This window comes from Ochotona princeps, chromosome 5, assembly GCF_030435755.1.
Source record: "Ochotona princeps isolate mOchPri1 chromosome 5, mOchPri1.hap1, whole genome shotgun sequence".
Classification (NCBI taxonomy): Eukaryota; Metazoa; Chordata; class Mammalia; order Lagomorpha; family Ochotonidae; genus Ochotona; species Ochotona princeps.
In genome coordinates this window covers 40,884,778-40,909,313 of record NC_080836.1, presented here as the reverse complement: position 1 = coordinate 40,909,313, position 24,536 = coordinate 40,884,778, and the positions used below count along the sequence as shown (strand labels likewise).

The 24,536-nt window shown below is 38.5% G+C and overlaps 1 protein-coding gene across 17 annotated transcripts in view; it reads left to right on the top strand.

The window, feature by feature from the left end:
- The window catches only part of BAZ2B (bromodomain adjacent to zinc finger domain 2B), a 360,709-nt gene that overhangs the window by 222,661 nt on the left and 113,512 nt on the right, over window positions 1-24,536 (top strand). For all 17 annotated transcript variants that reach the window (XM_058664534.1, XM_058664527.1, XM_058664536.1 and 14 more), the window contains one exon: window positions 13,110-13,256. In XM_058664534.1, the coding sequence (XP_058520517.1) occupies window positions 13,112-13,256 (145 nt within the window). In that variant the 5' untranslated portion in view covers window positions 13,110-13,111. The remainder of the gene's footprint in view (window positions 1-13,109; window positions 13,257-24,536) is intronic.

Below are 24,536 nucleotides of genomic sequence, written 5' to 3'. Positions count from 1 at the left end.
TTTTGTTTGTGTTTGTTTGTTTAGTTTATTTTTTGCAAAGTCAGATATACAGAGAGGAAGAGAGACAGAGAAGATCATCTTCTATCCAATGGTTCACTCCCCAAGTGACCTCAACGGCCGGTGCTGAGCCAATCAGAAGCCAGGAGCTTAGAGCCTCTTCTGGGTCTCCCATATGACTGCAGGGTCCCAAGGCCCCGGGCCATCCTCGACTGCTTTCCCAGGCCATAAGTAGGGAGATGGATGGGAAGCAGGACTGTTGAGGTTAGAACTGGCGCCCATATGGAATCCCAGCACATTCAAGGTGAGGACTTTAACTGCTATGCTATTGCACCAGACTCGAGCCCTAGGCTTTAAAGGTTAAGAAAGGGGAGGGCAGGAGGGCGCCTTCTGGTAGGCCCTCCACCCACCAGAGACACTGTAATTGGCTATAAGGCACATCTATTTCCCTTTACATTCCAGTAATATCAGAGGTCATGTTCCATGTGTATTCCCCTTGACCTCCTGGTCAGATCGGAGGTCACGCTCCACATGTAGGTCTGGAAGCTGTAACTCAGCTCATGGGGAGGTAAGATGTAAGCCACGCCCACAAGTAGCAGGTGGAGCAATTAGCCAAGCTTCTGATCTTGTACTCTTCTAGGAATTAAACTGAAACTTTATTCTGAAACTGTAATACTAAGATTTGGTTTAGGTGAAAGGAGGGGGGTCACAATTATGCTTGCTAATTCTATCGTTATTTAACATTGAATCAGACCTTTATTGTTTGGATTGAAAATTGTGACAAGGGGAGATTTGGCTAAATCATAAATTTTATCTGCTTTGATTTACATTTTCTTAGTTCAGGATTCTTGGTCATAAATAAGTTTAGTATCATTAATGGAATTAAAGCGTAGATTTGGCTGCATGATCTTTTGGGCCCGGCGGCGTCGCCTAGCGGCTAAAGTCCTCGCCTTGAGCGCCCCGGGATCCCATATGGGCGCTGGTTCTAATCCCGGCAGCTCCACTTCCCATCCAGGCTCCCTGCTTGTGGCCTGGGAAAGCAGTTGAGGACGGCCCAATGCATTGGGACCCTGCACCCGCGTGGGAGACCAGGAAGAGGTTCCAGGTTCCCGGTTTCGGATTGGCACGCACCGGCCCGTTGCTGCTCACTTGGGGAGTGACTCATCGGACGGAGGATCTTCCTCTCTGTCTCTCCTCCTCTCTGTATATCCGGCTTTCCAATAATAATAAATCTTTGAAAAAAATTGTCATAAGTTTGATTAAAAGTTAGCATTGTAAAAGCTTCTTTGACTGAAAAGGAATGGGAAAGAAATAGTATAATTTAATTCAAGGTTCATCCTATTTTTAGGAATTAAATTGATGCTTTTCTGGTTCTTTCTCAAGAGCTAATACTTCTTTTCCCAAATGTTAAAACTGGAATCCATGGGATTGACATTGCAGTGGAGTAGATAAAGCTCTGCCCCCTGCGCTGCCAGCATTCCTTAAGGTGTCACCTTCCTGGTGCTTTATTCCCCTTCCAACTCCCTGCTAATGGCCTGAGCAAAGCAGCACAGAATGGCCCTGCCAACCACATGGCAGATCCAAATGACGCTTTGTCTGCTGCCTTCCTCCTGGCTCAACCCTGGCTGTTGTGGTTATCTTGGCAGAGGATCAGCAGAGAAAATACCTCTCTCTGTGTCTCTGTCTCTGTGTCTCTCTCTAGCTCTTTCAGATAAATACATCTTAAAAATTTTTGGATCCATGTTTCGAAAGCAGTATACTCAATTGAAAGCTGTCCAATGCTGTCTAGAGTTCAATTTTGCTTTGAGAGTTTTTTTTTTTTTAGGTCTTTTATCATTATTATTTTTATTTGGCTTTAACCAAACATTGCAAGTTTCCAGTATTGCATGTATATTTTTTTCCTTACAACAATGTGTACTTAAACATTATACTTTTTGTTGTTGTCCCAATGATTCCTGAGAAATTGTTTTTCAATGTCTATTCTCTCCATTGTTTAGAATGAATAATTTCTATTGCTCTCTTTTCAAGTTCATTGGCTCTTTATCACCTTCATTTTATAATTTACTTCGGTGGGTTCTTAGATTCTACTTATTGCATTTTCAGTTCTAACTAGTTTCACTAACTTCTTTTTTATTGTTTTTACTGTTTTCCCATTAGTTTCAAGTGTGTTGATGATAACTTAAATAATAAGCAACTCATTTGTTTTCTATTTTTCAGCAAAGAGAAATAAGACGCTATCATGTAGTAAGGTATACATTCATTATAAGAGGAGCAGTATACATTAGAGGAAGTTGACTTTATGGCTTGATTAATATTCTTAATTGCTGGTCAGTGAATATAAGCTAGTTAGCTAAAAACACTGATAGTTTGGTTTGCAAAATATATGTGATTCCTTAGTGAAAAATTATCTCTCTTCAATGTCCTTGGTAATACTGTGGTGCATTTGGTTAATCATAACTGAAAATGAAGCTCCGGAGTGTCTGACCACTTTCTTTCCCAACCAATTGGATAAAAGACTGAGTCATCTTCCTAGCATGTCTTCAGGGACACAGTTCACATCTGTAAAAGGGCTCAGTATGATGCCCACCACTTCAGGATCGAGAACTTGTCCTTTGCCAGGTTTAAATTGTGAAGTCACTTCCTTCCCTTAAATAATAGAGCCTGTGTGTTAACTTTTGTGTAGTAATTATTAAGAAAAAACATTGGAATAAACTGAAAAGCATAAGAAGAAATGGAAATAACTCATAATTTCACCATTCTGAAATAATCATTGCCATCATTTTACTGTGTTTTCTCAATGTCTTCTTTTTGCTTTTCAGTTTTTTTTAAACATACTCATGTATTTTTATTTTTTATTTGTATTTTTATACACATTTAGGTCATACTTAGCTTGCATTGTGAATGCTGCCATTTTTCTTCATGTTTTATTATGAATGCTTTCTTGTGTTAGGTATTATTATTCACTTAAATCAGTATTTCAGTTCATTTAACCAACCTCTTATTTGTGGGCCATAGAAATTCTCAGCTTTTGATGTGCCATTAGCCTTCATAGTTTTTTTTCCATGATTTACTTATTTATTTGAAATTCAGTCCCAGTCTCCCACATGAGTGGAGGGAATCCAAATACTTCGAGTTATCAGCAGTGACTTCGTGGGTGTGTGTTGGCAGGAAGCTAGAATCAGGGAGCAGAGGTCGAATTGGATCTGGATCTCTGTTCTAGGACACAGACATCTTAAACAGCTTCCTAACTACAAAGTCAAAAATACAACCCAAAATAAAATTATCCTTAGAAGGAGTGGCGTGAAATCGTGACACTTCACACCATTTGGTTATGCCAAGTTACTTTGCCTTTCTAGGTCTTTGTTTCCTCAATGTGAAAACTATTATTAATAAATTATGATGATTGTAATTATACTTGGAGTTTACTTAATATAATGAAAATAGTGAAGTGAAAATACTTAGCATAATTCCTGTTATAAAAAAATTAAGCTCTCAATAGTAGAGTAATGACGATATCTTTCTGGTGGTTCCGTCAATCTTGTATTTGTGGTACTTTTGGTTCCACGTAACATCAAACAGATTTGTTTCCAGTTGCCATATTTTTCAATATATTACGCTATCAATTTTATATTGTCTAACATAGAATTAAACAGTTTCACTAAAATTGATTGAGTAAAAATTTGTTGTGTAGATTTGATTTCTTCCAAACTATTAAAAATTTTGTAGAAACAAAAATTTAAAATGGTAAGAACATCTTGCTTATCTTAACCTTCAATTTGATTTCTACATAATCATTTTTCTTCCAGAATATATTGATAAGAATGTGGAGGGAAACAGGCTAGTTTTTGTAAAGCTTAATTTTTGTTTCTTATTTGCAAATTGTTTTTCTAACAATTTTTAAAAACTTACTTGAAAGAGTTAGAAAGAGAGTTAGAGGGGAAGAGAGAAAGAAGAAGAAAAATTGATCTTCCATCCCGTGATGCACTCCCCAGATGACCTCAACAGCTGAGTTTGGGTCAAGGAGAAGCAAGGACCCTGCAACTCCATCCAGGTCTCCTACCCGAATGGCAGGAACCCAAGTACTTGGGCTATCTTCTGCTACTTATCCGACATGTTATCAAGAGGTTGAATTGGCAGTGTGGACTTGAACTAGTGGACATATGGGATGCTGGTATTGCACGTGATGATTTAACCCACAATGCTATGACATTGGCCCCATTCATGATCTTGAGCATCAAAAATCTGTTGCATTTAGCTCATTTGGCTAGAATTATTGAGCTATTATAAGAGCACATACTTATATAATGCTAAAGAGACAGATGGAAGGAATTTTCTGGAACCTGTCAGTAATTTTTAAATTTTATTGTTAGTGTAATCACAATAATGTTGAAGTGAAGCAGAAAAAGGCCCATTGTTTAATTTATATTTTCAACAGTGATTATTATGTGAAGAACGGAATTTAGTCATGAGTATGAGAGTTCTTGGGTAAGCTTGTAAACAAGATCCTTTAGCAATCTTGGTAGGCTAGGCTCTAGAGCAGAGCCATCAAACTTCTTATTTAGAGATGGGATAATTGTTTAGGCTTGGCAGCTCATATGAGCCCTGTAACAACTGTTGAAATCGGCCATTGTACAAAAGTATATAGTTAACATTTGCTTTACAAAAACAGGCATTTTGAGTATAGGGCATTGTTTGCTGAACCCTTGTTCTGGAGAAAATTGTGAAAGACATAGATCAGGGTAGTGGCCATAGAGATGAAGACAGTGAATCAATTTAAGATTTATGATGTAAGTGAAATGGAGACAGACAGGTGATGGATTGGATGTGGTGGCTCCAATGAGGGAACATGCTTCCCATCCATCCACCTCCCCTGAATGGTAGTTTAGATTCACACATTAAATATGAGGGTAGTTTTGTGATTTATTTCCCCAGATTTCTATCTGATTTGTGCTATGATCTCTCAATCAAATTGCTGCCAACTTATAATCATCTCTTCGTTGAATTTTGCATTCTTTTCACACAGAACCAGAGACTCATTGATTATGATTTTGCTTACTTTTCATGTTTTCATTCCCAGTACTAAAATCACATTTTGAGATGTATGAGAGTTAAATTTAGAGAGCCAGATTTGAGTGAGTGAAATTGTGAATGGAAAGTAGAAAAGTGGAAACCGTCTATGTAAAGAATTTCAGAATCATAGTTGAAAATGGGACAGCTAAATGAGGATGAGTGGTTACACAAGGGATTTTTGATTGTCTTTCAAGATTGGGGATAACCAAAAGGATCCAATAGAGTGGAGATGCAGAAAAGAAACATAATGACCAATGGAAAAGGTCCCTTAAACATTTGAAAAAACTAGTGAGGGGATCAAGGAAGCTACTTCCTTCATTTTAGCAGGAAGCGAAGAGATGGATATATGCCAGTAGCTTTTAGATTTTTAAGGAGCAGAAAATTGTGTTTCTACCATCTTTGAAATTCATTTCTTAGTCAATCACTAAGTTCACTAGTACATTCCTCATAATTAGTGTCCTTAGGTATTCTATACTTATTCCTTTGCTGTCCTCTTTAAAAGAGGGAGAGAGAGAAACAAAGAGCTGGGCATCACAAGGAAATTGAAAATGAGCAGTACACAGATAATGAGATGCATCACTTACAACATCCCCTCATAGGTGATTGACTAAACTAGTCATGTCCTGGGTATTTGGGGCAGCATTAGAAAGATGTCTTCCATGAGGGAAGATTCAATTTGAAGATACGTTGTATAGTGGTCTGAGATTAGACCAGGGAACAATGAGAATGCCTCTTACTTAAAGCTGAGGAGTCAGATGTTGAACTCACAGTAAATACAACTGGACAGATGACCATGTTGCTATAAACTGAAAAAAAAAAATAGATACCCATTAGGCCAATGCTTCGCAAGCTTATTTTAAAGTAGTGAGATAGTTCTTCAAACAAAATCACACATTGATTTCCAGTAAGAAAAAGATATATTAAAAAAAGAGATTTGATGGAGACAGGCAACCATGTGGGCCAGAGCCAGATCTCTATTCCAATGTAGCTTAAACTAATTGGAAATTCTGTGGAGCAGAGCAGGCATTTACAAACCATTGGTATATCATGAGGTAAAACATGCTGGTAAAAAAACAAAAGAATTACCTCATCCCAGCATGTAATTCCACAGTCCCTTTGCCTAGAAGTACATATGGTTACCAGTTTCTTGTATGGTCTTCCAGAAATATTATCATTTTTCAAAGATGTTTTATTTATTTGAAAGGCAGAATTGCACAGAGAGGGGCATGACCATTTTGGCCAGGCCTGAGCTAGGCAGAAGTCAGGAACCTGGAGCTTCATCTCGTCTTGCACATGAGTGACAGGGACCCACGCACTTGGATCATCTCCTGCTGCTGTCCCAGGTGCATCAGCAGGGATCTGGATCAGGAGTGGAGCAGCCGTGACTCCAACTGGCACCCATAGAATGCTGGCGTCACAGGCGGTAGCTTTACCTGCCGTGTCACAGTACTGGTCCCTTCAGAAGTATGCTACATAAATACATACAAAAGAATATATCCCTCCTTGTTTTGTCTTTATCACAAAGTAGAGCTTACTATGTATATTTTTCCCTTCCTTGTTCTTTCATTTTGCACCTTGCTCACATTTATCTATCTATCTCATTGCTTTTAAATAGCTGCATGGTAACGTACAGATTTAAAAATCTAATGTAATGATTTCTTGTAGATGAAAATGTGTGTTTTTCAAAATCTTTGCAATTATTGCATTTTAATAAATATCCCTATGTGTATCTTTAACACTGTGGGAGTATATTTGTGGAAATAAACTTCTAAGACAAATTCCTTTCAAAACATTTGAGGAGAAAAGGCAATATTAGGAAGACAAGCATAGGATTAGGGTGATCAGAATAAAGTGTTGTTTTTTCTTTTGCTTGCATTATCTTTGCTATTTCTTAGCTTCACTTTGTTCTTGAAGAAATATGTTATGTGGCATCTGTTTGGCCTGGTAGTGAAGACACCATTTCAGACTCTTGCATAGCATACTCGGGTGTCTGTGTTCAAATCCTGGCTCTGCTCCCAACTCCAGCTTCTCTAGTGGGAGGCAGGTTGTGGTTCAAGTGATTGGGTCTGTACCACATACAAGGGAAACCTGGATTGTAATGCAGGTACTGGTTTCATCCTGGCCCAGCCCTAGCCATTGAGGTTATCTGGGGAGGGAGGCAGCAAGAGGGTGATGATAATCTCTGTATCTTTCTGTCCCCTCACCCTTTTCTCTCCAACCCTGCCTCTATTTCTTGTCTCTCTGTTTCTCCAATAAGTAAATAACTTCCTAACAAAGGAAATACGTTGTTTCCCCTGTTGACCAAGGTCTGCTGCCTCCCCGAGAAAGGACATTTTATTTAGGTACCTCAGACACTTAGGAGTTAGCGTCTTTGTTCCCTGTGCATCTGATGTGTCTGTATATTTTCCTAGTAACATATATTCTGTTTGGTTCTCTGTTTTATTTGTTCATCCTCTTGTGTGTTGGTCTCACATGTTTTCCAGTTAAATTTTTTGTCGTTTTCTTAGTTATGCAAAGTTTTAGGTCATTTTCTTGTTCTGTGGAGTTCTTCCTTGCATTGATAGAAAAAGAATCAACTATTCATTGTCTTTCTTGTTATCTGTATAACCTTTGTATCCTTGATTGAAATGTCTGTCTTGTCAATATTTGAATTCAGAGAATAACCTATGCTTCAGTTTAGTAGATGCATAAATGATAAATCTTATTCACACCTTTCCTTAACATTCTTGCATAGATTTTTCATATGTCGTAGGATAACCTCTGCCGCACAAATCTCTGATTGCGAAGGAGGTTAATCCTTTGGGTGGGAAAGAATACTCTCTAGATAGATTATTTACTGAGCAGTATGAAAACCTGTGCTTTACTCTTGGATAATTTTCTTATCATCAGTTCCCTTGAGGTATAAACAAGACAAGAGTAAATCTTTGAAAGATTTAGCAGAAATCTATAGTTTAACATGATACACATTTAGAAATAAAATTGAGCCATTGAAAGGAAGGATAAGGAAGAAAATGGAATTGAACTGTTAAATATGTGAATACAGTCTGAATTTGTGAGTACCTGTTTGCTTTGTTTTTCAACCACTAAGTTCATAATGCTCTGTTAGGCATTTGAGAGCTAGTTTAATTCAGTCTCATCACTTTACTTGTAAGGAAACTAGAACTAGTAGGGGAGTTTGAAACTTGTTTCAGGTCACTGGTTAGAGTACAGAGATCTAATAGCCAACAGCTTTGTTGGAGGATGTAATTAATTGAATGTTTAAAGTGGCAATTAAAACGTGTCCAGTGACAGAGGATATCAATGCGCTTCACCTATTTGTATTATAAATCGCAAAATGCCATACTTCATTTCTTTGAGTAACTTCCTGAAAATCTTGGTAAAGACATTAAAAAATGTTAAAATACTGTCTTTTCCTGCTAACATGCTATCTTCAGAGAATTGTTTTGTCTCCTCATAAGGCTTTTCTACCTCATCTGTTCCCCCGATGTCCCTTAACAGATATTCCTTTTTGATATCTTGAAGTACTGTATGTACTCTTCTTATTTAGAGTATTTCTCTTGAAATTATGTAGTAAAGAGCTTAGTGCTCTAAACTCCCACAGAGAGTAATATCTAAGTGTGTTCTTGTACGTGGTTTCAGAACTGAAGTTTCTTGATCTATTCTGTACCCACACTTGAAACACTGAAGCCGAGTGCAGCTGGAAGGCAGGGAGCTGATCATGTTTACCCTTCTTGGCTAACATGTCTTGCCCGTCCCTATTCGCACCTGTTCAGGTTTACACCTGCCAGATGTCAGTGTTCATAAACTGTGGTTACACAATAAAGGAATATTTGTTATACATGAATTTCCACAGAATTATTATTAACAATTGAACACTGAATCTTTTGTAGTACAATAAAATCATCATGCAGGGAAAATTGTGGTATGTGATTTTCACAAATTCTGATTTTTTGTCTGTTCTCAGAATTGCTATAGATAAGTATTATTTTCATAAAATATAAAAACTTTTTTTTAACCCACGGTGAGTGAGCATTTTGATGTTCATTAATTGGTCTCATACTAGTGTTTTTAAGCAAATTGGACAACTTGTAAAAGACATGTGAATACAAATTTATCATTTATTACAGTAGCTCTGCGTCATCAGCTTAAATCATCTTACTATTGTAATTACGTAAAATTGCTATGTGAATGGTTTGGCGAGATGAATTCTGAATAATGTACCTTTTGATCATTTAGATCAAGGTTTCTCATGCTTAGCACCACTGTCATGCTTGGTTGGATAATTCTTGTGGGGTGCTCTCCTTACAGCATCCCACTCAATACATGCCCTCTCAACTGTGACAATCAGAAATGTCTCCCAAATGTTCCTTAGCAGAAAAGTTGGGAAGGTTTGGTTTCAAAGTTTTCCCTGATTGAGGACCACTAGTTTAGATCATGGGAAGGATTGATAATGAATCAAATCATTTAAAATCTCTCTCTCTTTTCTACATTTTTTTATTCCATTGTTCATGACGAAGTAGTTTTTCACGATAATGTTTCTTTTCCCTGATAGTACCAGTTACCCTATCTGGTTAGCAAGTGCTATGATGCAGTGGATGAGACTGAATCTTGACACACCCACATCGCATAACCAAAAGCTTGGAATTGAAACCCGTTTCTGCTTCTTGCTGATCTTGCTATTCCATGCACATCCTAGGAAGCGGTAGTCATGGCTACAGCACTTGGGTCTCTCCCATCCATGCTGGGGAAGGAGCCGGAGTTCTGGTCCAGCCTGACCCTGACCTGGTTGTTGTAGGTATGGCAAGCAGCAGTTTAACCAAATGTTGCCACAATGCTAGCCTTGACTCTTTTCTTTTTTGAATAGCAAGGATTGATTAACTTTATTAAATTTTTACAAAATATATTCAAAATACTCTTTAATTGTATGGTGAACATGGAGTTGTGAACTAAATTTTGGTCACTTGAATGAAGAAATTCTTAACAAAATACAAAGAAAATAACTTAGGGCTAGTGCAAAAAAGTAGTCATTTGCATACACAGAGAATATTCACATACTTAGGATATCATACTAACTCAAATATATATATGTTGAATCAAAATAAAACGATGCATGAATAATAGTATATGTTATGTAACTTAAATGAAATGGCTACATACACATGTTCTTTTTTTTATTTATTAATTATTTTGCATTATGTTACAGTTTCATAGGCTCTGGGAATCCCCCCCCCACGCCCCTCCCCCCTGGTGGATTCCTCCACCTTGATGCAGTATTACAGTTCAAATTCAATCAAGATTCTTTCCTTGCAAACATATACCAAGTATAAAGTCCAGCTATTTATTGTCCAGATGGGTTGAACAGTCTCTTGGGGAGACCATTTCTGGTCCGTTGTTAGAGCTGGCAGAATATCGTCCCATTCAATCAAGAGTCCCGACATAACATCAACAGCAATTTGCAACATTATGGAATTGACATGGTTGTGAGTAACCAGTGTGTTACAAAAAAAAAAAAAAAAAAAAAAAAAGCAGGTTCTTAACCACAACCTATGATTAGCCCATTGACATTTCAGTTTTAGTTTTATACACAGAACCGACTGCTATATACCTTAAAATGGCTATAAGGTACCATTCAGCTGTCTCATGTCTATTTCATTTTAGATTTAGCCATTTGTTGTGTTGAAGTATAATTTTGCTGATCAAGTGAACAAAAAGTAAAAAATGGAAAATTATACCTTTCCTGCAACTAATGAAGGCCCCAACTTAAACTACTAATTTTAGACTACTCTTTCTCATCACAGGTTTAAATTTTATTTGTCAGTTATGGTGTAACAAGTTTCTTATCTCCTGGTCCTTTACTTCTATAGAGTAGGTTCTGAAAAGTAGAATTTAGAACCTGAGATATGCGTGTTCAATTCCTGTTCAAGTTCCTAGTGGTCAGTGGTGCTTATGGCCTTCATTAATTGGTTGATAATTCCATTTTCTTTTAGGGAGTTTTTATGATGGGCTTCAGTTGGTCTGGGGACAGCCTGATTCCAAATTTGAAATTGCGCAAAGTGAAATCCCTCGAGGCAGTACTGACCATCAAGGTGTTACCTACCAGAAAAGTGAATGACCTCATGTGTGCAATGTTTAGAACCTTGAAGGGGCAGCAGCAGCACCCCCTCAGTCAGTTCAGCAAGTTCATATTAATCCATAACGAAAGGAGGGTTGGAGAGTGGGACCTGATAGCTTGTAATGTCTACATTCAAAGTACTGAGTAGGGGCGTGGTTTAACCTGCAGGCATCAAGAGTAACACATACTTATTATAGTTTTATCATAATCTGTGCAAGTGATTGGCAGCCGTGCCAAAATATGAAGAAATGGTAAATGATAGGAAAACTCTATAAAATGGTCTTACTAGTAATACTTAGTGTCAATGCACATTACCTTCCCCATATATATCAATTTTATGAGAAAATGTGTCCACATACTTTATGGATTCAATCAATATTTAACCATTAATGTTGCATTATTGTAATTAGTCAATACTTTCTAATGAAATATGACTGCTTATCGTAGAAAATATACAGTCACTGTATGAGTTGGCTATAAAGCTCGATATATTAATCTTTCAGTAAGATTATTTTAAATGGTGAAATTTTACATGTTCCTTATCATAAATTCATTTATAGAATAGCAGTTTTTACTTTATATTGATTGTCTATTCCTTAAAACATTTTTAAATTTAATGGTTTCTTTGCTTAATTATGAGATGAATATATTCACAGGCTATTAAAGTCATTGCAATCTCTTATATTCTGGATTTTTAATATCAACCTTGTAACTCTTACAGGTATTATTTGCTAGGCAAATTAAGTTGCTTAGCAATGGTTTGGTCATTATAAAGGGGTGATAATAAGGCCATTGTGAAATCATACAGGCTTGGAATTAATGAACACCCTGTAGTGTGGTTCCCTTTGTACTGTGGGATAGAAGTGCTCACAATGTTGAGGAATTCCAGGTTGGTTTTTTTGTACTCACAAGACAAACATGCATATCTCTGGATTTATAAGACAAGCTACTATACATTCAGTAGATTTTTAAAATCTGATAATTAGGATATTACAATACAAGTGAACAGATAATAAGGTGACTTAAGAATAAAAACATAACATGTTCATTTCACTATAGTGTTGGATATGAAAAACTCTGCAAACCTAGAGTAAAAGGATTTATGTACTTAAGATGAGGCTTATTTCATAAATTGGTATCATTCTTCACCTATTTTCTGGATGAGTTATAAGGAGAAGAATTTTGTTTAGATTACCGTTCTGGAAGCAGGAAAGGTCAGAATCTGGCGGCTGTGTCTGATGAGGCCTGCAAATTGCATTCATCTCAGGGCAAGGTAGAACTGGAAAACCCAGGCCTCCTAAAATATCCACAGCCAGTCCTTCCAGGCAGGCAGTAATCACTCCCAACAACTCAGTCACCTCTTTATTTTTTTAAGATTTATTTATTTTTGTCGGAAAGTCAGATATACAGAGAGAAGGCTTCCATCTGCTGATTCACTCCCCAAGTGGCTGCAGTGGTTGGAGCTGAACTCATCTGAAACCAGGAGCCAGGAGCTTCTTCTGAGTCTCCCACACGAGTGCAGGGTCCCAAGGCTTTGGGCCGTCCTTGACTGCTTTCCCAGCCCACAGGCAGGGAGCTGGAGGGGAAGCGGGGCAACGGAACATGAATTTGTGCCCATATGGGATCACTGCAAGTGCAAGGCGAGGACTCCAGCCATCAGGCTATCAGGCAGGGCCCTCCATTACCTCTTAAAGGACCCATCTCCTCACTGACACCTTGAAGAATTTAGCTTCAACACCAGTTTCTGTGAGAACAACCCATATTCAAACAATAGCAGTATTATTTATTACATTTTTGTATCCATGTTGCATCTTTCTGAATAACATGAATTTTAACATCTGTGTTTTGAAAATATGTAAGAGGCTGTAAACCGTCTAATTTTTTTGAATCGTTTCACTAACAGAGAATTCACATTTTCTCCTTCTGTTAGATATGGAGTCTGGAGAGCGGTTACCATCCTCTACAGCCTCCTCTACAACCCCAACTGCATCTTCTACACCTTCTGTGGCTTCTGCAGTTTCAAAAGGCGGCCTTTCCACTGGAGCTGCTTCACTTAGCTCTACAATCAACACATGTGGTAACTATCCTTCACTCTTCATGAACTCAATTTTAGGATTCTCTACTTTTATAACTCTTATAATCATAGGCATTTGTTGAGCTCTGAATAAAAGATTTGCATGTCCTCCAGGAAACTGTTGAAACAATGGCTTGGTTCAAGATCTCTTCTGATGTTTTTTTCCTGGATTTTCCATTGAAGTAGCACTGATTACTTTTGCTTAGTAAAAATTCTCTGGGAGAAGTAATCTTACTTCTTTAATTTGTTTTACCATTTTGACTAATAAACTGGCCAATGTAAAGTCTTTTAAAACAATAGGTCCTGGGCCCGGCGGCGTGGCCTAGCGGCTAACGTCCTCGCCTTGAGCGCCCCGGGATCCCATATGGGCGCCAGTTCTAATCCCGGCAGCTCCACTTCCCATCCAGCTCCCTACTTGTGGCCTGGGAAAGCAGTTGAGGACGGCCCAAGGCTTTGGGACACTGCACCCATGTGGGAGACCCGGAGGAGGTTCCAGGTTTCTGGCTTCGAATCGGCGCGCACCGGCCCGTTGCTGCTCACTTGGGGAGTGAAACATCAGATGGAGGATCTTCCTCTCTGTCTGTCCTCCTCTCTGTATATCCGGCTTTCCAATAATAATAAATCTTTATTAAAAAAAAAAAACAAAAACAAAACAAAAAAAACAATAGGTCCTTCAGGAATGAAAAAAATAGAAAACAGTCCTTCATAGTAACGACTATGCCAGTGCCATCACCTCTTGGCTCTAAATTTGTTTTCCAAGATTTTAAGTGATTTCTCAAGCTCTACTATCTTAACTCACAGATATATATTATGGCACATCACTTATTTAATAGGAAAGATTTTAAAAGCTTAGTCTGTGACAGGTTTCTGTTAGATGGAAAAAAAGCTTTTGCTGCTAAAAATAGACTTGGGAAAATATTCCCAATTTTAATAAATTAGGTATATGGTGTCTGGAAGCAACCCCCTCCAAATCATTCTTTGCCCTTTTACAAAGAGTATTTTTAGTTGTTTTTAGGAAATACTCTATAAATTAAATATTGTTAACTTTTAGGTTACTTCATGCTTTTTTTTAAATAAAAACATTTGTTTATTGACTTAAAAGTCAGAGTTAGAGAAGAGAGAGGAGTGACAGGGAGAGAGAGAGATCTTCCATGCACTGGCTCACTCCCCACATGGCCTCAAGGACAGGGGTAGGCCCGGTCCAAGCCGGGAGTGAAAGCTTTATGTGGCTAGCAGAGTCCTCAGTGCTTGCACTGTGCTCTGCTGCTTTTCCCAGGCCATAAGCAGGGAGCTGGATGGGAAATGGAGCATCTGGGACACAAACTGGTGCCGATATGGGATGCTGGTGGCTTTACTCACTATGCCAAAACTCTGGCCCCATTTCATGCTTAAAAATAGGAGAACAAAATAATATTTTAGTTTTTCAAAATTAGCTTTAAAAATCTGTGTAAACAAAATGTGTAAGTAGGAAATACCTGCTTATTCTAGAGAATTTTCATATATACATTTTCGCTTTGTTTTTTTTCTAATCCACGAGATGTAAGATGGCTATCCTTTTGGCACTGGATTATCATAAAGCAATTTTTTTTTAAAGATTTATTTTATTTTCATTACAAAGTCAGATATACTGAGAGGAGGAGAGACAGAGAGGAAGTGGAGTTGCCGGGATTAGAACCAGCGGCCACATGGGATCAAGGCGACGGCCTCAGCCGCTAGGCCACGCTGCCGAGCCCCATAAAGCAATTTTATAAGTTACTTTGCAGTTGTGATTATAAAATCATTAAAATGTTTTTTTTAAAAAATTAGTATATCTCATTTTTCCCTGTACCTCATTCACTCTTCATCATGTAATTAAACAAATTGATCAACATTTCCCTTAATTTTAAAATGATGACTGAATTATAACTTTTATTGATGATATGTTGTGTTCAAAAATATTGATGTGACAATTAACTTACAGATTGCTTGGGTCAATCAATGTACCCTGTACTTTTGTAATTATCTTTTTCTGTTTTTTTAAATAACTTTTCTTCCTCTTTTATTGCCAGCTTCTTTCAATGTATTCTAATCTTTTCTGTTTATTTTGTTTATCTTTGAATCAGTTACAGTATTTCTGGAGAAATATCTTTTTATAATCTTGAAGGTTTCTATAACATGATTGAGTGTAGAATCTTAGTTTTCTGAATCAGCGATGATGAGATTCCTCCCCAGTTTGTTTACTCATTTGTGGGGTGCAGTTCTTTGTCAGTGATGCCAGGGGCTTGCAGGAGGGATGGGGTATTGCTGAGTTGCTAATAACTTAGTCTAAGAAGTAATGTTTTAAAATCACTAACTTGCTAATACAAAAATTGAGCTTTTCTATTAAGATGCTTACATTGAATTGAAAGTATATTTTTATTTACTCAAAAATATGTCACTTATTGATATATTTTTAGTATCAACAGCATGAGTTGCTTTTTCCACTTTCTTGGTAACATGATTTTTTTTTTTAAAGAACTTTCGTTGTAATTTGGTTCGTGTTTAAAATACAATCTTTCATTTCCTTCTAGCACACTTAACGTGCCCAACAGAACACTTGATTGTCCTATATAAGTCAGTTTTGTTTTTTTCTGTCTGGTTTGATTTGTTATTTTTCTAAACATGTGTATGAGTTTCCTTGAAAGCAGGAGTATTATTATCACATAGCATGGGATTGATGAAAATGAACCAAACACTTAAACAATTTGATTCACTCTCTTTCTGTGTGTGTGTGTGTGTGTGTGTGTGTGTGTCTTTTGGTATGTAGAAATAGCAAAACAGAATTTTCATCTTTAAAATGCAAAATCTCAACCCAGCAATTCTTCATGTAGCCCCCAGAGGTTATTCTGTTGTTTCTGACAATTACTTTCCTTTTAGAGAAAGAGTAATATCACAGATATTCATGTATCTGTAGGAATTCCCCTGAGTTATAAAGGATGTAACTCAATCTGGCTTTTAGACATTGAATGATCAACTGTTTTCTATTGAATGAATGCCTTGTCAGGATCAAGATTCTGTCCACTTAGAGTTTCGTCGGTTGCTACAGTAGATGCTGGCAGAAGATAGGAAGGCTACTAGATCAGAGATCTTATTGCTTATGGCATAGCAAACAGCAAAGCACAAGCATCAAGTTAACCTTGATTCTCTATGTCCAAGTCCCATAAGAATGATATAAGAAGCCCTGTTGAATTCTGTACATGCAGTGGGTTTGTCATCTCTGAGCTTGAAGTTCAATCCTTCAGCAGCTATGCTTGAGCAAGTTAGATTCAGGAACTCAGTGCAGATCTCCTGCATGGGCTGCAGGACTTGCAGGGCTACATCACCTTAGTCCTTCCTAGTTTGCGTGGGCAGGAAGCTGCAGTCCGGAGCCAATGCTGGCAATTGAACCCAGGCACTCCAGTGTGGGAAGCAGTCATCTTGGTGGGCATCTGTACCGCTAGGTACTTATTATAAAGAAAAGAGATTTCTTTAGCTCATGATTCTGGTGGCTAGAAATCCAAGCTATGTAACTAACATCTGGAAACATCTGTGTTACTAACATCTGGCTGTATCACAATGTGTCCACTAGAGAAGTATTAAGGAAAACATTAAATACAGAAAAAGTGAAGCACACCAAGTGGCCACAGTAGCTAGAACTAACATGGTCCTGTGAAAACTACATCAATTTCTTTTCACTACGCAATAGACCACACATCTTGAAGACCCATCAACTGTTAATGCTGCCACGCTGGGCAGCACATTTCTAATGCATCAACCATTAGGAGTTAACTCACATCCAAATCACGGCAGGGAGGGCTTGTTCTTAACATCAGAGATTACACTTTCCTGCCATATCCTCAGGTGACAGAGAAAGGAGAAAGGTAGTTTCCTTCAGTCTTATTTTTAAGGACATTAATCCCATTTTTGAGGGCAGAGTACTTGTGACTTAGTTACTTCCCGAAGAGTCCCACTTATCACATTGGATATAGGTTCAAACATTAATGTTGGGGGAAAAGGGTGGAGAGCAGCAACAGTCAGAGCCCTGCACCTCCTGCTTGAGTATTACTTTGGAAAATACATGGTCATTAGCCTTCAGGCCATTGTGACAGTCTGAACTCGTTTTTTGATTTTTGGGGTTCTTACCATTTTGACCTCTTGGTCAATGTATTGGTCAGTTCAACCAGAGAAAACAAAGATCACTGAAGTTACTTTTGACACAAAAGATTTAATATGAGAAATCAGGTACTTAGAAAACCATCAACATGCTGGTTGCTGGCCTCCCTGAATGACTTTCTAACAGTCAAGGTCTAATTGACCTGCTGAGGAAATTACTTCTGGTTCATTCAGGACACTGCTGTAGCAGCTACTGGCTGCATTATCCCAGCTTATCTGCAAAGCAGTGATCCAAATCCACTGACAGAAAGGGCTCCAGTGCTGTCTGCTGCCTGCTGGATCTGAACCAGCAAGAAAGACACTTCATGTGTTACCAGTCACCCAGCTTAACTATTTTTAATTCTTTCCAAATACAACTGATTGACAGCATCTAAATTAATTCCAGAACCCTGGCTGCAACAGACTGGTAAATATAGTTTTTAGCTACTAGCTCCTGCATCACAGGAAGGCATACTAAATGGAGATTGAAATAAATGTTGGATGAACCGATTGCCCACTGAAGTTCACATGGTTTTAATCCCCCTGCCATATCTGTACTGTATTAAACTTTTCGGATACATATATATGAGCTTTATTTCTATTTGAACAGGCCATTCCTGCAACAAAAATGGTATTTCAGCAGTACTTCTGATCACTTAAGTGTAATTTTTAAAAATCTCCTTCAATGTACCATTATATCAGAGAATATAAATTAAGCAAATAGAATAAATGCTTGAAGTCAAAGTTATATGGTTTTTAACTCTCACACATGATAGTATCTACTGTTTACTTTGTAATCAGTGTGGGTCTTGCTTCAAGAATTTAATTCTTTCTACATAGTATCATTAATTGTTTATGCCCTGGATCATGTCCTTAAGTACAAAAATATGTTCTTAATAGCAGCCAACCTAAAAATTAATACAAGGGCATGTTAGAAAGCTTGTGGAGGATGAAGCCTTTAGTGTAGTGGTTAAATGCCTGTGTCCCACAGGGTGCCTGAGTTCAGTTTCTGGCTATAGCTTCCGGCCAGTGCAGACATTGGCAGGTAACAGTAATTAGACTAGTGCTACTCCTGTGGCAGGCCTGGATTTCATTCTTGCCCCCTGGTTCCAGCCCTGGCCTTGTCCCAGCTGTCGAGGGCATTTGAGGTGTGAACCAGAAGATAGGAGTGTTCTCTCTTTGTCTCTTAAACAAACAAAGCAGGTATTTTTTTTTAAGTTATGGAATTGAAGAAAATAGCAGATTTACTTTGCTACCAAAAAAAAATTTTAAATCTGGGGCAGGCACCTGCATTTGACCTAGCAGTTAAGCCGCTAGTTGGGCTCCTTTCTCCCTTATTGGAAATGCCTAGGTCAGATCCCTACCTCTGGCTCCCTTTTCCAGCCTCCTGCTAGTGCAGACCCTCGGAGGCTGCAGTGATGGCTCGGATGATGAGGTTGTTGCTCCCCACTCTGAAGACCTGGATTGAGTTCCCAGGTGATGACTTGGCCGCCTCCTGCCTATGGCAGGCATGTGGGGAATGAACCAGTGGATGCAAGAATAAGTAAATAAATACTTTGAAACCATGGATATAAATACCCTTCAGAGTACTGTGGATAATATAGCTGTACATGGATTGGAAAAATGAAACTTGCACAAATAAACTGAACTTTTAATACAGTTTTTCTAGAAAATTTAGAAATACCTCATATATGCTAAAATCTCTTGTTTTCCTTTGTTTATTGACCTGTTTTCTTCCAGAATTCTCACAGCCCAGTTTCTTGTAAGAGATAGCTCCCTATGGTTTCTCCTCCTTTTCTTTCATGCATATCTCAGCCCACACTCACGTCACTTTTCTATCCTCTTAGCAACCTTCCAGAAGCTGACAGTTGACTCTCCCCATCCTTCTTGATACCACACTTCTCTGATGTGTCTTGGTTTGCCTTTTTTTTTTTCAAATATCTTTGTTCATGGTGCTGCATTTCCTAGGTCCCAGTCCTGGGGCCTCTTACCTCTTTGTTTAAATAGACCTGTATGAAGACTTTTGCCAGACTTTCTCCTTGAGCTCCTGCGCAAGAGTATCAGGCATAAGTATTTCATACATACCTCAAACTTAGCAAATTTAACATATTCAAATCCAAATTCGTAGAAATCCTCTCTTATTCTGATTGTTCCACATGTAAACAACATGATTGCATTACATAGTCCATTATACCATAGCAATAGTAATCTCTAGATTTTTCCAATTTTTACACCAGAGTCCTTTTGGTTCTTGAAAATAGGACTTGCGGGTATGAGTGTTTAGCCTAGTGGTTAAGTGCCCGTGGCACACAAGGGTGGACCTGGGTTTCAGTCCTGGCTCTGGTTTGGACACCAGCTTCCTGCCAGAGCAGAAATCCAGAGGCACAGTGGTGGCTCAAGTAATTGGGCTTCTGCCGCTTCCATGGCAGGCCCCAATTGTTTTCATAGCTCGTGGCTTTGGCCTTGGCCCAGCTGCAACTATTGGGGGCATTTGTGGAGTGAACTGGTGATGAGATCTCTTTGTATCACTGCCATTCAGATAAAAAAAAATTAACAGCTGCACTCTGTATCCTTTTTGTGTCCACATCCATAATCTATACTACTGTCTGTCCTCAGAATCACCGTAGTTTATTATTAACTGGATTCTTCACCTCCATGCTTTCCTGACTTGAATTTATTGCTCCTCTAACAGTAAAGCTGTTAATTTAGGTGTGACTTAAGTGTAATAAAATTAACTATTTTAATTAAATGAATTTTGACATATACACACACACACATGCAACCTCTAGGTTAAATAACATTTTCACTACCTCCAAAAATGGCCATTCACATTTAGATGTCAGATTCCTCCACCATCCTTACTCTGACAATCAATGATCCGCCTTCTTTCACAGTTGTTTTATCTTAAATTTCATATAAATGAATCACATTGTCTGGTCTGTTTTATGCCAGGCTTCTTTTACTTAGTAAAAGCCTTTCAAATATTTCCGTATCATTGTATATATCTGTGGTATATTCCTTTATACTTCTGAGGAATTTTCCATGATATGGCTATACTAATGTTTGTTAGTTATAAACTGTCGATGGACATTGCAGTGTTTCTGTGTGGGGTGGTTGAAAATATGAATTTAAAAAGTCTGCGTGGCTAGGTATTAATGGTCTTGAGTAAATCCCTAAGAGTGGAATTGCTAGAGAATATAATAAGCATATGTTTGTTTGATACATATATACAGATCATTTTCCGAAGTGGTGTTAAAGGTTGTTATCCTCCACCACTCGTGTATGAGAGTTCTAGTTGCTCTGTACTCTTGCCGATTCCTGATGTCAGTCTGACTAATTGTAGCACTTCCTGAGAGTATAATGTATTTGTTTTGTTTTTTTAACATACATAGACAACTTTTTAAAAGATTGTTTATTTATTTATTTATTTATTTTTAAAGCAGGTTTAGAGAGAGAAAGAGAGGAGATCTTACATCTGTTGTTTCACTGCAGGGAGCTGGATGAAAAGTGGAACAATGGGATAAGAATTGGTGCCCATACAGGATGCCAATACCTGAAGGGGGAGTATTAGCCAATTGAGCCATTATACAGACACTCTATAGACAACTTTTAAAAAGAGCTATTTATTTCAAAGACAAAGCAACAGAGAAAGAGGAGGGAGGCAGAAGAGAAAGTTTACATCTGCTGATTCATTCCTACAAATGGTTGTGCTAAGCCTAAGCTTTGAGCCAATATGTCTCCAACATGGGTGGCAGGGTCCTTGTACTTGGCCTGTCTTCTGTTGGCTTATGAGTCATGGTAGCAGAAAGCTAGGTGAGAAGTGGAACAGCCAGAATTCAACCTAGCACCCCAATAAGGGCTGCCCACAGTGCAAGCAGTCTCTTAACTGCCTGCAACCTAACACCAATTCCTTGTTTGGGCTTTAAGTTCTCTATACACTGATACTGTGGAGTAGATTTTCATATGCTTGTTTGCCCTTCCTATAGCTTCCTTCCTAATTTATCAAACTATTTTACCCATTTTGAAAAAGTGTATTACCTTTCTTTTTTAAAAAACAATGTGGGCATGCCTTTACACAGAGAAGGAGATACAGGAAGATTTTCCATCTGCTGATTTTCCCCAAGTGGCTGCAATGGCTAGAACTGAGCTAAGCCGAAGCCAGAAGCCAGGAGCCTCTTCTGGGTCTGCCATATGGGTACAGGGTCCCAAGGCTTTGGGACGTCCTCTACTGCTTTCCCAGGCCACAGGCAGGGAGCTGGAAAGGAAGTAGAGCAGCCAAGACACAAAAGTGGCACCCATATGGGATCCTGGCACACGCAAGGAGAGGACTTTAGCCACTAGATAACTGTGCTGGGCCCTATCTTTCTTTCTAATCTGTGTACTTTTTATTTCTTTTCCTGCAACAGTGAAATATTGTCATTTAATATAATTTTGAATAGAAGATATTTCAAGGGCAATCACTGGCACAGTGGTTAAGACCATATCAGGCCTTTTGCTGCTAATCATGAGAGAAAGCACTTAAGAAACAATGTGCAGTGGGCTTGGCAGCATGGCCTAGTGGCTAAGGTCCTCACCTTGATCCCATATGGCCGCTGGTTCTAATCCTGGCAGCTCCACTTCCTCTCTATTTCTCCTCCTCTCAGTACATCTGACTTTGTAATAAAAATAAAATAAATCTTTAAAAAAAAAAAAAAGAAACAATGTGCAGCTCAACAGATCTGATGTATAGTTCTGTTCTGCCCCTGAAATGTGGATCTCTCATACTCTCTGCCAGTTATCTTCTGGCGCCCCCGAACCCTTCCCTTCTTCACACATAGTATACCTGCACTCAGGCATTTGGGGAGTTGGAAATCTGAACTTCTATGGTTTGTTCATTGCCAGGATTTTCCCTTAAGTTTCCAGTTGTTTTCTTCTAAAAGTTTTTTTAATTAATTAATTTACTTATTTACAATAGTTAAATGAGATCTTTTGTCTACTGGTTTATTCTCCAAATGGCCACAGTAGCAATGGACCAGGTTGAAGCCAGGATTCTGGAATTCCATCCAGCTTTCCCATGTGGATGCCAGGGCTGTCATTTGCTGCTTTCCTGGGCACATTAAAAAAAATTTGGAGCTTGACTGGAAGCTGGAATTGGGAGCCCTGCCAGATCGGCACCTTAGGCATCCTGATGTTGCATGTGGGCACCCCAAGCGGAGTCTTAACTGCTTTGCCGTATGCTCACAGCCCCTCACTCCATGTAGCCTTTTAAATAAATGTGGAACTATGAAGCTTAACTGTCTCAAAATTATCTGAGGATATAAGAATGAAGATTGTTTAAGGAGAAAGATTTATCACTGTTCTGAATTTTTAAAGATTTTATTTATTTATGTAGTTTTACTTGAATGTCAGCAATACAGAAAGAAAGAGTGTGAGATAGAGGGAGAGAAGGTCTTGCATCCACTGGTCCACTGGTTCACTGCCCAAATGACTGCAGCAGTTGGAGCAGGTCCAAATTGAATCCAGCAGCTTCTTCTAGGTCTCCCACATGAGTACAGGGCTGCACACTTGGCCTATCCACTGCTGCTTCTCCACATGCATTAGCAGGGAGCTGGATCAAAAGTGGACAGCCAGGACTCGAACCAATACTCATTTGGGATGCTGGTGACATAGGTGGCAGTTTAACCACTACGCCACAACATAGGCCCCTCTCTGTTTATTGCTTAACTGATATTCAGATGATACATTTTGAATTTCAAAGTGTTTAAACACTAACATATTTAAGGACTTTAACATGTAACCTGGTAATTTGAGTTTTTTGTGTGTGTGTGATTTTTTTTTTTTAGTTTCAACCATTTTGATGATGTTCACTTTGGTTATTACACCCAAGTTATTGCTGTTAATAAAGTACTTGCAGAATATTCTCTGAATGCAGTACCATTTTTGGTGATAACTAATTTGTATCCTGGAGGCTGATTTTGCAATTCTGTAAAATTATCCATAGAGTATGGGCCTGGCGCAGTAGCCTAGTGGCCTAAGTCCTCGCATTTCATACACTGGGATTCCATATGGGTGCCCGTTTGTATCCCAGCTGCTCCACTTCCCTTCCAGCTCCCTGCTTGTGGCCTGGGAAAGCAGTAGAGGACGTCCCAAAGCCTTGGGCCCCTGCAGCCTTGTGGGAGACCTGGAACAAGCTCCTGACTCCTGGCTTCAAAGCAGCTCAGCTCTGGCCATTAAGGTCACTTGGGGGGTGAACCAGCACATGGAGAATCTTCGTCTCTGTAGATCTGACTTTTTAATTAAAAACAAATACATCTTTTAAATAAAATAATTATCCATCGAGTTCAAGGAACTAGAAGCAGTTTTGAAAATATGTTGTAATTAGTAGCATTGAAAGATTTAAAATATCTTTAAAGTGGAAGAAAGCATCATGTGAAGTAATAAAGGACAAGCCTCTTTTAGTTCTTCCAGGATTAAATGCTTTGGCATGCTGATTACCTCCAGTGATTTTGTTTCAACTTTCTGTACTGTTAGCCAAAGGAGAGTTTTCTCACCTGTGATGTAAAAGTAAGAGTCAGTATTTCAGTATTTACATTATTTATTTCTTATAAGGTGAAAAAGTTTATAGTATTATGACATAATAATAAAAATGAAATTTCTGTGCCTTAGTTACTAATCTTCTGACATGTATAAATTGCCTTTACATTACTTTTATTTTCTTGGGTAGTAGAGTTTCAAAAGCTTTCCTAAAAAACATTTTACTTCTTAAAGTTTAAATTGAGAAATCAGGCATTTAAGATATGCATTAATGTTTATTAAGCATATGTGTACTTTGTGTCCCATTCATTAAACCAAAACAAGAATAAAATTTTCACACTTAATATTGAAATTGAATTTGAGGCCTCAGTGGGATGGCTCAGTCAACTAATCCTTCACTTGCATGCGCCAGGATCCCATATGGGAGCCAGTTTATGTCCTGGCTGCTCTACAGCCTGTCCAACTTCCTGTTTATGGCCTGGGAAAGCAGTAGAGGATGGCCCAAAGCCTTGGGACCCTGCATGCATATGGGAGACACAGAGGAAGCTTCTGACTCTTGGCTTCGAATTGACTCAGCTGTGACCACTGCAGTCATTTGGGGAGTGAGCCATTTATTGCAAG